Source organism: Carassius carassius, chromosome 6, assembly GCF_963082965.1.
Source record: "Carassius carassius chromosome 6, fCarCar2.1, whole genome shotgun sequence".
Lineage (NCBI taxonomy): Eukaryota > Metazoa > Chordata > Actinopteri > Cypriniformes > Cyprinidae > Carassius > Carassius carassius.
Window position 1 is genome coordinate 10,549,548 of NC_081760.1, and position 14,544 is coordinate 10,564,091.

Sequence of the window (14,544 nt, forward strand, 5' to 3'; positions counted from 1 at the left end):
TTCTTATAAAGAAAAAAAAGGCAACATTGTACAGTTAATAAAGGACTTTAGTTGTCATATTAGTACAGCCAGTTTTAGTTTACTCCCTAATTCTGTGTGCTCTGTGAATTGTAAAATGTCTGTGCTGTAGGACTGAACCTTTGAGCAACAGAAAAGTCACACCTTTTATTTTCACCGCTTCCTTGGTTTCCATACATTCATGCACATCAAAGTACATTAAAGCTGCTATTGTTTCCTAATCATGACTAAGAGGCTTTTTTTGCGAAACAAATGAGGTTGTCTCTGCTAGCTTGCCTCTGGCATGTCAAATAAAGGCAAACAAATGCTATTGTATTTTGCATGGTTATCTTTTTTGCAATAATGTAGTTCTCAAAGAAATTAAGATTGTTACTGTGATTTTTACTGCGGTAAAGTGGCAACAACAAAAACATGGTGTTAAATTATTAATTTGATTAGTAAATATAATAAATAGTGTTCGACCGATATATCGATATTTGGCATTTTTCAAATATCGCTATCGGCCGATACATTTTTCTGCTTGGCTGATGTTTTCGGCATGCCGGACTTTTATTTTAATGATGCTGATAATGGCATCAGCAGAGCACACGGTGCTCATATTCTCCCTTGTTTACTGTCATTAACAGTTCTTTCTAATATGGATATAAGTCTGTCTAATAATCCGATAGAACGGTTAAACAAAGAAATACATGTATACAGAAAGTATTAGAACGATTGCATTTTTTAAATTATTATTAGTAACAGAAAGGCAAACGTTATAATACTTTAGCGTTTGCCGTCAGCATTTAGCAAATACACATTTATATAATTTAATCAAATCTTTGAATGACAAATGAACATTTAATTTTAACAATCATTGCAAACTTAGTCGAATCCAGCTGTGAGATCTTGTGAAGTGTGTATGTGTATCCAGTAGGGATGTGCATTTTAAGCAAAAGTAATAATCGATAATCGCTGGATATTATTCGATTAGTAGTCAAAAATCGCACCCCTCCCGCGCATGCACCCACACACTCACGCACGCATAAACTCACACCCATAAAAAGAGAGAGAGGGAGAGAGACTGTTCAGGCTTTCAATCTGTATGATAACAAACTGTTTAATTAATTAGAGAATAGTCTATCCTAGCCAATTGATGGTTGTATGATTGTTGAAACATATTAATATAACATAACTGAATGACGGCACTTATTAACATAAAAGTCAGTCGATTATCAACTGCTCACAAGGCTGTAGGAGCCTAGGACATTTCTATTTTTAAAATGAGCATGAACATTAATAGTATTTTTTTAAAACGTTTACAGATTAATTAGGATTAGAACAGATTAATTCAGACATGAATATTAGGCTTAAGGGCTGCCAACTTTTGAGTTCAGCTTATAGTGGGATTTGTGGGGGTGGGGCTTTGCGATGGAGGAGGGGCTTACAGAGGGGCATGGCTTGGTGTGGAAAAAAAATACAAACACAACATCCTTGCATCCTTGCATTAGCAGAAGTGTATTAAGTATATATCGATTGTCAAAGTATTTGGTATCTGTACAGAATTTCTTGGAAACAGCATAGGCCTATTAGTTACTAGCCTAAACTGGACAGAGACACGGAGCACCCTGTAACTCAAGCCGCCTTTCCACTGCACATGACATTCCGACACGATTGTCGAATTTCTCACTCTTGCGGCAGTCGCGCAGAACTTTCAAACTGGTCATGCAGCGAACGTTACCTTGGCATATTCACCATGGTAAAATTAATAATTTTAATGAATATAATTAATGTATGAATGCATCGTCACAAATCAAATGACCCCCGAATATAAAAACAGTGGGATTTATGGGGCTAATCAACGTAAATAAAGATTTTAGAATTATAATTATTCCTGCCATAACTATTCTAAAGCACAATTTCACAGAAATAGTGTTTAAAAAATAATGTTAAAGTGAACAACATATAGGTAATTTTGACCTTGCGCCGATAGTTTTGGTTAGAATACATCACATCCGGTCGGGCGGTTGCATATGGTCTAGCCGCAGAAGTTCAAATATTTGAATGCATCCGAAGTTCAAATCGGATCGAAATTTCTGCATACGCATCTGATCGGAACTCCACGCAGCTCCCGCACTACTTTCCATTGGAAATGAATGACTTCCGGTGTGTTGATTGTCGTTTGTCGGAGACAGTGGAAAGGCAACTTCACTGACCTGCCTGCGTTCACAATTCACACGGTGCAGGTGGGAGCCCTTACGAAAAATAACCATGGTTTTATTATAGTAAAACTGTAGTAAACCATGGTTTTTTGGCGTGTTGACTACCATTTGTAGAACCACAGATTTACTACAAATACCATGGTTAAACCATGGTTAATATAGCAAAACCATGGTTAATTTGTGGTTACCATGGTTTAACTATAGTAACCATGGTTTTTTGGTTTTATTTGTAGTAAAACCATGGTTAATTTTCGTAAGGGAGGAGGAACAGTTTATGGGAATAAATTGTGTATTTCCCTCACAATCGTCACAAAAAACTCACTACACTGTCTGTCTGGTCTCTCTGTGCATTGCTTTGCGAGATCATGCGGCGCAATTATTTTTTTTTTCCTCACTGCTGCATGAGTCTGCGTGAGAATATGGGGGTGTGGCGTGAGAGCGTGAGAATTGGATCAATTGCGTGAGTCTCATGCTGAATGCGTGAGAGTTGGCAGGCTTGGGCTTTAAACACATTACACGCTAAAACAGAATATCATTAAAGACAGTACATGCTAAAACATATTGTGAACAGCCTGAATGACGGTACTTGTGTGAACATTAATTTTAACGTCTGGGTGTATCTGCACCCATTTACCTAAATTCATTACTTCAGACTTATGTGCCCTCTAGAGGCTTGCGTTCTGCAAGTGAACGTCGCTTGATTGAGCCATCCCAAAGAAGCACAAAGTCACTCCACAGACTTTTAAATGAAATGTTTCCTCCTGGTGAAAGACCTGCCCAACTCAATCTGAGCAGCTGTGTCCTTTGCCATCTTCAAGAATCGGCTTAAAACACATCTCTTTCATCTTTATTTGACCCTCTAACTTTAGCACTCACTATTCTAATTATATTCTTTAAAAATCTCTCTTTCTATTCTTTTCCTATTCTATCTGTTTTTTATTTATTTATTTATTATATTATTTAAAAGCCCTTGCTGTACTGCATTTAGGCTAACTGAGACTTGTTATAAAAGCATCTGCTAAATGACTAAATGTAAATATAATTTAAAAATATTTTGTCATCTAAAGTATGTTTATTTTACACATTTATTTTTTTAAACCATTGTCAAATGATTTCAAATTTCATAAATATTAATAATAATAAAAAAATATCAGCTTTATATCAGCTATCGGCCTCACTGCTTTCCAAGAATCGGCATCGGCTGGCAAAAAACAATATTGGTTGACTACTTATAATAAATAATTATTCTGTAGCTCATCCAATCAAATTTCAGAGTCCGAACAAGCCTAATAATGATAAATATAATGTATTGTGAAATAAATATTATGTGATATATCTTTATCTGCTAAAATAATTTTGGACGTCCTTTGATTGCAGAAGCATGATTTCTATTGATTATAAGAAAGAAGCAGCATTCTGTCGATCCGAAACCTCCAAGTCTTGGCCTAGTGGTTACAGAGTTTGACTCCTAACCCTAAGGTTGTGGGTTTGAGTCTCAGACTGGCAATACCACGACTAAGGTGCCCTTGAGCAAGGCACCGAACCCCCAACTGCTCCCCAGGCACCGCAGCATAAATGGCTGCCCACTGCTCTGGGTGTGTGTTCACAGTGTGTGTGTGTGTGTTCACTGCTGTGTGTGTGAACTTTGGATGGGTTAAATGCAGAGCATGAATTCTGAGTATGGGTCACCATACTTGGCTGTATGTCATGTCACTTTCACTTTCAAACTCCTTGTTAGTCTTTTGTTTTGTTGTTGAACTGGGGACTTCTAATGGAGCTATTGTTTTCAACAGGATGGGGAATTCCTGGTGCGCACTCTCCATGTGGAGTATTTGGACGGGGGGATCCTAGACCCAGATGATATGCTAACAGACCTGGTGGAGGACAAAGACAAGGTAAGTCTATCGCGGTACTTGTTCACTAACACTACAGCTGGGCAGAGAGTTGGTTTTTTTCATGTTATGAATACTGTTATCTAGCATGTCTGGCTCTAAAATGTATGGTAGGTTTGAATGCAGTTACTTTTCCTGCAAGTAACAAATCTCTGAGTTCAGGTTGTTTAGTTCATTATTAATTTAGTTTTCGTTTGAATATAATGGTAAGTCTGTAATTAACTAAATCTATTGTAATATATTTGGAGTCTGCCAAGTTTTGTTGAGCTGTCTGGACATTCTACGTCTAGAAGCAGTGGGAACTTGCAAAACATGTTACTTCAGTGTGTTAAACTGACGTTTAGCTGGGACTTGTTTAACCTGTCTTCCCTGCCTTGAGGGGATTGGTTTACACACCAATGACATCATCACTATTTCAGGAGCTTCGTCTCCAGTTTGGAACCAGTTTGACAGCATTTATGTTTTTTTTTTTTTTTCATAATCATATAAATTGTTTTCAATTTAAGTGATAAGCATAATAATAAGTCTAGTCGCATATATGGAACAGATTATAAATTCTTACTCAGACAGGGGTTGAATAATTGCTACTAAAATATTCATATGATATTCAAAGTAATTAATGATTAAGTTACTTCTTTCATTAGAATTTTCATATTTTTGAGATCTTAAAACTGGTTGAGTTTATTAGGAATTAAATTGTTATTCTGGAGGAAGAAGTTGTTGTCAGAATTCAACCGTTTTGTTATTAGGGACATGGAAAAATAATTTGATATTTTCCTCCAAGCTGCTTTCTAATTTATTGTTTTTATGTATATGGTTTGTGTGCTTTTGTTGTGATATGGATATACAAATTACAAATAATAGATCTACCGATGTTGACACATGAAGATGCATGAAAAGTGAGTGTACAGTATTTGTGTATAAGAGGAGAGATTCTGTTAATTTAATATTTATGAAAATACATTAATGTTGCTAGTGCCAGGGTGTTGTTATGCCTTTAGGTGTTCTGAGTGTTTTTTTTTTTTAATATATAACCATGGAGTTGAAAGGGTGTTCTGGGTAGTTGCTAATTGCTTGCTAACTTTAAAATCTCTGATATTGTGGTCTCGAGACATGGTCGATTTTACAGTTTGTTGTCCACCAGGTGAAAATGAGTTGGATCACTTCCGGAAAGTACTCGAGACAACAAATTCCTGACAGTAAACTGCTGCCTCGTTCTACTTATGACATACTGACACAAAATTCAAATGATTTGCAATGGTCGCATCCAGTGTAGACCGAGTGTTAGGGTTAATTTAAACAGACCCTTAACACTGAGTTCCAGCAACAGCAAAAGTGAAGCTTGCGTTAATAATTTTCTGTTATCCTGTTTACATCTGTCTTCATATCCAAAGCATTTTGATACCTAAAATTGCTGTTTCTATAAGCAGCCCACTTAGATTTGGAACAGAGACTTTCTGACTCCAATAAAACCGCTTATTGGCAAACTTCTGGCATAAAATTTAGGCTGAATAGGAAATGAGGATAACTTTCTACTCTTTAACTCGCTGCTATTGATTCCTGCACGATATTGCATTCGAAACGCATTTTTCCTTTTCCTCCTGAAAGTGTTTTCCTTCCATTTAGACTGAAAAACCATTCTTGCAAACCCATTTTTCACACTGCCTGGGCCCATTATTGCCCATTATGCAGTCAAGCGGCTTTCGTATCTTATAATAATCTTTGTCATCTTTTGGAAACATTCCATTGAGATGAGGTCTCACCGCTAGTAGCACATGCTAATCAACTTTAATAGAAAGCCAGTGCGAGAGCATAACAGCATCTTCATTAGATTGTTCTTCACCTCCTACGGAGGTTGATTAGGGTGAAGTTGCCATGGCGATGGAATCAGATTATGGCCCCACCCCTGCTCTGATGCCACTAACCCCCAGCAAGAAAAGATGACCCTCGGGCCCTGCTCATGAATATTCAGTGCGGGATGATGAATGACGTGTAGTTGCTGTAATTGGGGCCCTGGTGGACTCTGTGAGATGGAGAGGTCATGCTGGGAGGATGTGCTGCACTGTTTCCTTTAGTCAATAAACACTTAATCACTCCAGTTCTTCACTTTGAAATGTAATATTCTTTTTTTGTGCTGGTATTATGAACTTTCACTCATTTTGGGTTGATTATGATGATCTTTGGTGTCTGCTTGTGTGGGTAGATGTCTGAAAGGGATCCAAAAATAATCATTATTTACTTGCTGTCATGTCAGACCAAATCTGATTTTGTATGACTTACTTTTTCAAGTGGAATGCAAAATAAGTTAACTAACAATACAGTGAAAGAGGGAAAAATATGTTGTGTGATTTATTCCTTAAAAAATAATGTTTGTTTCATTTTAGTTGTAGTAATAGGCTATGTATGGTTTCGTTGGACACTTTTTAAATGATTTGGAGAATGAAACGTCGGGTTGTAGATGTTTTAGCTAGTTATGTATTGATATTGAAATTAGATGGATTTGTTTGTGTGTGTGTATATGTATTGTTGGATGTTATTTGTTACACTCAAACGTGCTGTGTCTGTCAGTCATTGCCAGGACGCTCTTGTAAAAGAGATTTTTAATCTCAATGTGCTTCTTTCCTGGTAAAATAAAGGATTTATAATAATGTACATTCTGCTGACTTTTATTTTGACAGGTTGCCGTGAATACCTTTACAATTCTGTGCATGTGATATGATGCTTTTGCACAAATCAAACGGTCAAATGCTCATGTAGTGACTCTCAGAGCAGTTCTGGTGATGTTTTTCATGTGTTTTCATCCTCATTTAGTGAGACGGCAGATGCTGAAATCTCCACTAGCGTCATTCTGCGCTAAACTGTGAATTCCGTTTTTATGAATATATTCCACGATTCCATCCGAGTTTTCCACATTGCGGAAAACATAGGGCCCTACAATTATACCAGCACAATGTCTATTCTCACACTTTAACTGCTTCTATTCTTGAACACTTAATGATTATCTATTCAAAATCAAAGAGCAGTGCTGAGTCTAGGAGAACCTGCCGGTATCACACACACTCCAGAAGTGTCATGTTCAACTCAAGCAGCGGTCTAAAACAGTTTATTTATTCATCAAACGGACACGACTTTACTTCAAGAATGAACAATGAGGCATAGATAAAACAGCAAACGGAAAGAGCGATCTATATTGTGGTCTATAAATGAAGCATGTAGACTTTATTAGAGCGATAGAAAGACAAACGTTTCGATGAAAATGCTCAATATTCAATTCATTATGTACATTTACAATGATTCGGGCAATTTAATGGAAAACTATGTGAATGGCGTTCTGAGGCGAGGCAGGATTTTCTGTCAGCTGCATTTAAATCTGGGTCTGAAGTTTCTCGCTCTGTTCAGCATCCAGCAACACGTGTCTAAACAAACAGCAAATGCTGTCAGTGATTTCAACCACTAGAGGCCGCTCTCGCACTGTACAATGAAAACAGAGCCTTTTAAAGCCGCTTCAGCAATGGATGCAACCTGGAAAACTATCGGCATCGATTTTTGCCGATAACCGGTTGTTCCAGCAATCAACTATCATTGCCGATTAATCAGCAAAACCGATACATCAGTCGACCTTTAATTAAAACACTGGTGGAAATGAGAAAGCCAAATGCAGAATCAAAGTTCATTACAAGTTTTTCCACAAACTGAGATACAGTAAATATTAACAAATAAAAGGAGCACAGTGTTGAGCAATAATATACCCCATCAGGGAAATAAAATGACAGTAAAATAATGCAGTAAACGTTTAATTTAATGCATAAGATGTAACAAAAAACCCTAATGTACATAACTGACAATAATTCAGAGTTTCTTCAGAGAAACGCACCCAAGCCGAGCCGAACGGCATTTGGATATGAAAATATATGACGCGCGCTTTTCTCTCAATATCGAAATAGACAACAACAACAACAACAACAACAAAATCACAGCAGTGTGAAAGCAGCAGTTAAAAATGCATCTTATGAAACCAATGTGGATGTTTGCATGAGCTCAGTAAAGCATTCACGTCATGTCTATAGTATTTTATGCAATACGGTATTAAACATTATTATTAAATATTTGATTAAAGTGATAGTTTGGTTTGCAGAGATCAAAGCTTAATCTAGCTCAGGACTGTTTTGATTATCATAAACCAGTAAGGTATTTTAAGAGAGATTACTCTACCAGTCAAAAGTTTTTGAATGGTAACGTTAAGATTTTTGATTTTTTTTTTTTTTTTTAAGAAGTCTCTTCTGCACACAAAGCCTGCATTTATTTGAACCAAAATACATCAAAAGCAGTAATATTGTGCAATAGTTTTACGATTTAAAATAACTACTTTCTATTTGAATATATTTTAAAATGTAATTTATTGTTGTGATCAAAGTTGAATATTCTCCGGTCTTCAGTGTCACATGATCCTTCAGAAATCATTCTAATATGCTCATTTGCTGCTCAAGAAACATTTATTATTATTATTATTATTATTATTATTATTATCAATATTCAAAACAGTTGAGTACATTTTTTTCAGGATTCTTTGATGAATATAAAGATCCAGAGTTTAGAATTTAGCAGAAATAAAAAGCTTTTGTAACATTAAACGCAATACCATTCAAAAGCTTGGAGTCCATATAATTTTTTATTTTTATTTTTGTATTGGGGTGTAAACATTTTTTTTTATTCAGCTGTTTTCAACAACAACAACAACAACAATAATAATAATAATAATAATAATAATAATAATAATAAATGTTTTTTGTAGTTGCAAATCAGTATATTAGAATGATTTCTGAAGGATCATGTGACTGGAGTAATGATGCTAAAAATTCAGCCTTTAAATCACAGGAATGAATTACATTTTAAAATATATTCAAAACAGTATTTAAATAGTAAAAAATCTTTCAAAATTGTACTGTTTTTGCTGTACTGTGGATCAAATACATGTACAGTCATGGCCAAAAGTTTTGAGAATTACATAAATATTGGAAATTGGAAAAGTTGCTGCTTAAGTTTTTATAATAGCAATTTGCATATACTCCAGAATGTTATGAAGAGTGATCAGATGATTTGCATAGTCCTTCTTTTTCATGAAAATTAACTTAATCCCAAAAAAACCTTTCCACTGCATTTCATTGCTGTCATTAAAGGACCTGCTGAGATCATTTCAGTAATCGTCTTGTTAACTCAGGTGAGAATGGTGACGAGCACAAGGCTGGAGATCATTATGTCAGGCTGATTGGGTTAGAATGGCAGACTTGACATGTTAAAAGGAGGGTAATGCGTGAAATCATTGTTCTTCTATTGTTAACCATGGTGACCTGCAAAGAAACGCATGCAGCCATCATTGCGTTGCATAAAAATGGCTTCACAGGCAAGGATATTGTGGCTACTAAGATTGCACCTAAATCAACAATTTATAGGATCATCAAGAACTTCAAGGAAAGAGGTTCAATTCTTGTAAAGAAGGCTTCAGGGCGTCCAAGAAAGTCCAGCAAGCGCCAGGAGGGTCTCCTAAAGAGGATTCAGCTGCGGGATAGGAGTGCCACCAGTGCAGAGCTTGCTCAGGAATGGCAGCAGGCAGGTGTGAGCGCATCTGCACGCACAGAGAGGCCAAGACTTTTGGAAGATGGCCTGGTGTCAAGAAGGGCAGCAAAAAAGCCACTTCTCTCCAAAAAAAACATCAGGGACAGATTGATCTTCTGCAGAAAGTATAGTGAATGGACTGCTGAGGACTGGGGCAAAGTCATATTCTCCGATGAAGCCCCTTTCCGATTGTTTGGGGCATCTGGAAAAAGGCTTGTCCGGAGAAGAAAAGGTGAGCGCTACCATCAGTCCTGTGTCATGCCAACAGTAAAGCATCCTGACACCATTCATGTGTGGGGTTGCTTCTCATCCAAGGGAGTGGGCTCACTCACAATTCTGCCCAAAAACACAGCCATGAATTAAGAATGGTACCAAAACACCCTCCAACAGCAACTTCTGAAGAACAATGCATTTTCCAGCACGATGGAGCACCGTGCCATGAGGCAAAAGTGATAACTAAGTGGCTCCGGGACCAGAATGTTGGAATTTTGGGTCCATGGCCTGGAAACTCCCCAGATCTTAATCCCATTGAGAACTTGTTGTCAATCCTCAAGAGGCGGGTGGACAAACAAAAACCCACTAATTCTGACAAACTCCAAGAAGTGATTATGAAAGAATGGTTTGCTATCAGTCAGGATTTGGCCCAGAAGTTGATTGAGAGCATGCCCAGTCGAATTGCAGAGGTCCTGAAAAAGAAGGGCCAACACTGCAAATGACTCTTTGCATAAATGTCATGTAATTGTCGGTAAAAGCCTTTGAAACGTATGAAGTGCTTGTAATTATATTTCAGTACATCACAGAAACAACTGAAACAAAGATCTAAAAACAGTTTAGCAGCAAACTTTTTGAAAACTAATATTTATGTAATTCTCAAAACTTTTGGCCACGACTGTAGGCTTGATGAGCAGAAGATACCTCTTTAAAAACAATGTTAATGTTAAAAAATGTTTGACTGGTAGTGTATATTGTGAATAAAATTTTTATCCAAAAATAAAACATCTAATCACTTACCTTTATTTTGTTTCTTATCCATATTATATACTTACGAAAGGAGATGTTAGGCAGAATGACCTGTCATTCAGTTAATTTTCATATAGTAATTAAATTATCACATTTTGTGTGTCAAATATATTTATTCGTATAAATTATTTGTATAATAATTGTAATTACATAATTAGACTATCTTTTATTTATTTGTCATTTATAACAGTATTTTAACTAATTGCAAGAGCTGAATAATAAATAAAATTCTATTGATTAACCAGTGAAATAATCGACGATTAGTCGATTAATCGTTTTAATAATCGTTAGATTAATCGATTATCAAAAGAATCGTTTGTTGCAGCCCTAATGTCAAACCTGGCGCAACATACACAAATCAAATGTTAACGCAGTTTTTAAAGTTAATTATTATTATTTTTTTAAATTCAAAACATTTGAAATAAAGTCTTTTAGATAATTTGGATAATGTTGTTTTGAAGTTCAGCAGCTCATCATCATTCACTTTGATTATATAGATCAAAGAAAAACATCACAATGAATAGATAATGACAGAATCTCATTTTTGGATAATTTTTTTATTTAAACGAACACTTAATTACAGAAAATCAACAGAAATATTTAATTTAAGCTTTTGAGACAGATGAAGAAGGATCGACCCTGCACTTTTGCTCATTGAGTGAGTGGTGGATACTGATTTCTTAAATTATTAAACTGATAATTTAGAATTTAAGAGACACTGAGGCAACTTCCTGGATTAATTAGGTTTTGGTTATATTTACTCCTGCCCTCATTCTACATGCTTTACACTGCTGTCAGCTTCAAAGATAAATGTTTAAGAGCAGCACAATACAGGTATGTCAATATACCTGATATCCGGCCCTATCATACGGACCATAAAGGATTCCTCACCCACCTTTCCGAGCTTATCATACGTACAGCCACCCATCACTTTGTCTGAGATGAATGGTGATTGTGTGTGTGTGTGTGTGTGTGTGAGAGAGAGAGAGAGAGAAAGTTTCTCTGATAAAGCACCTACGCCCCTATGATAACAGAGCACTTTACTTTCCCAAGATCCGCATTACCTGTACAGCCCTATCATTCACTTCCACTCACTGCCACTCACTGATGCATTATGGGCCTGTCCCTGTGTGCCAGTGCTGTCATAACAGCCCATCAGAACGGACAGGTTAACAGCCATTAGAGAAGAGAGTTTTATTCGGCACCTAGTCAGAAAAAACTCCAAATGGAATTTGAACAGGTTTCCCATTGGCTTTTACATTGTAATTTGGGACCAATCGTTTCTGATTCTGATGGGGAAAATGATTATCTTAAATGCTACTTAATGAACTGAAATTTATATGTGATGTATTTTAATAATAAAATAAAATAAAAATAAAAAATTGTTTTGATTGGAGTCATGTTTTTTTGTTTTGTTTTTTGGTTGGAAAAATCTAAGTACTTTTTATTTTACTAGGCCTATTTAAACTATTTAATTAGATTTTTTTTTTTTGGTGATCAGACGGGTGAGACAGTTTTGGCAGTATTTCAGCATGAAACAGAAATATTTTGAAATATTATTAATATTATAATTGAATTTTTTTTAATGTCTTTTTAAAAGTAATTTATTCTTGTGACAAAAAGAATCAAGAAATCAGGATCCTCCAGAAATCATTCTAATTTGTGGGTTTTCTGTTCAAAAACATTTGTTTTTAAATTATTATCAGTGTTGAATCCCGCATACTATTTTTGTCAACCATAATATATTTTTTTCATGAATCTTCAATGAATAGAAAGTTAAAAAGAACAGCATTTATTTGAAATGGAAATCTGTTGTAACATTATAAATATCTTTATTGTCACTTTTGACAAATTTAATGTGTCCTCCTTCAATAAAAGTATTAGTTTTCTTCAAACAAAGTTTTACTGATACCAGACATTTAAACAGTAGTGTACATGTATTTTCCCCCCTTTTTTAATGTGAAAGTCGCAGTATATTAAAGTTCTTTTATGCAACAGTTGTAATCTGTTTTTCCTTTTTACAGTGACCTGGGTTATGATACAGTGTATATATATATAGATGTACATTTAAAAAAAAAAAATCTTATTACTCATTATCTTCCAATAAAACCTTTATCTGTGGGAAAAGAGTGAAATTAGCTATTAAAAGGATTAAGAAAGAGGTTCTGAGAGATAAAAGACAGTTGTGATTGTTTTAATTAACTCCAATGTTAATTCCGATCCTTCTGTTTTTGTGCAATTGTGTAATTTACCAGCTTTTGATTCATCTAGCATTTCTCAAACATTTGTCCCTTTATTTTAGAGTTATTTATTTAAGTTTTTTTTTTTTGTCACGGTCATCCTTGTGATGTTTTTTTGCCTCGTAAATAGGCCTAATGAATTTGCGGTGGTAATTAGCACATATTTCAAAAGCTAATCAGAATAAATGACTTCTGAGTAATTGATGTAATTGTAGAGTGCAAATTAATATTCATTGTGGTGTGTCTCTAGGCCACAAACATTTAAAATATATAGCAGGCCAGCATGCATTTTAAGTCAGTAGTTAGCATCACTGGCATGCAGCTAATTTTGAAACACATTTGTCTTTCTTTCGTTTCACGTCTGTCGTCATTGAGAGTGTAATCATGCTCGTTGAATAGAGCCTGATTGCTCGAGCTGAACATTTAAATATTGCGGTTTTCTCAATTTGCGGGCATTGTTAAGCACTATTCAGCTAATGTGAGCTTGCGGGTTCATTCGATTACTTTTCAAATGCAGAAGGATGATTCTAATAAAAAAAATCATGATATATGAAGTATTTGATTGATTAAGACTATTCAGAAACTTGGGAGATAGCTGTGGGAACTCATTTTCACTGATGAACAAAACGCAGCAATGATTTCATGCTTTGATTTGATGCCACAAAGTCACAGTTTCAGCTACTTAAAGCATTCAGGAGTGAGTAGAATTACAGTACAGAGATCGACTGAAAATATGATGACCAATGATCTGAGCTACTTTTTATTCATTTATTAATATTTTTTATATTCGCCAGCTTTTTTGGCCTTATGTTCACAAGTTGCGTGTGTGTTTTTAATGTGCTATGATGTATCTTTTTGTTCCTTAGGTAGACAGACTTGTGGATTCTTTTCTGAATTACCATAATTATTTTTTCATTTGTTTCTATGGCAACAGCCATAACACAGAAGAGGTTCCATGTGCAGCTAATAGCCATTTCATTAGCAGTTGCTAAGGTGTTCAAAGTGGCTTGTAGAGCAGTAATTTATGGTTGCTAAGGTGTTCTGGGTCTATGATATTTCAGTCTCTAGATTTACCGACTACGGTTCAATTGTTTGGTGTTAGTAAGTGCTTTTTTATTTTCATCAAGGATGCAAATTAAAAAATAATCCTGAAAAATGTATCATGGTTTTCACAAAAATATTTAGCAACACAATTGTTTTCAACAACAATAATAATAATATTATATTTTTTGATGGGTATTGTTAGGGATGTGAGGAGATCTCGTGGAGATCGGACTGGTCTCGCGAGAACATGACGATATCCTCGCAGAACAGTGTTTTTAGTGTTTACAGTAGAGCTGCACAATTAATCAATTAAAGATGGCGATCTCAATTCAAACACCGATGTGATTCGGGAATGACAACGATTCAGCTGTTTCACATCGCGAGTGTCAGTGGAGCACGAGAAGCACGTTTTGTTGATGTCCATGTTAATTTATCATGCTGCAGCTGATCCAGAAAGAGCAACACAAACTGTTTTTTTTTTCAACCACACATTATTATTTCTTTGTTACAGACATT

General features: G+C 35.5%; 1 protein-coding gene across 1 annotated transcript in view; it reads left to right on the forward strand.

Annotated features, from left to right (window-relative positions):
• Nucleotides 1–14,544, forward strand: part of LOC132142375 (partitioning defective 3 homolog B-like) — a 197,133-nt gene that overhangs the window by 11,931 nt on the left and 170,658 nt on the right. The window contains exon 2 of the mRNA XM_059552188.1: nt 4,013–4,114. Within this exon, the coding sequence (XP_059408171.1) occupies nt 4,013–4,114 (102 nt within the window). The remainder of the gene's footprint in view (nt 1–4,012; nt 4,115–14,544) is intronic.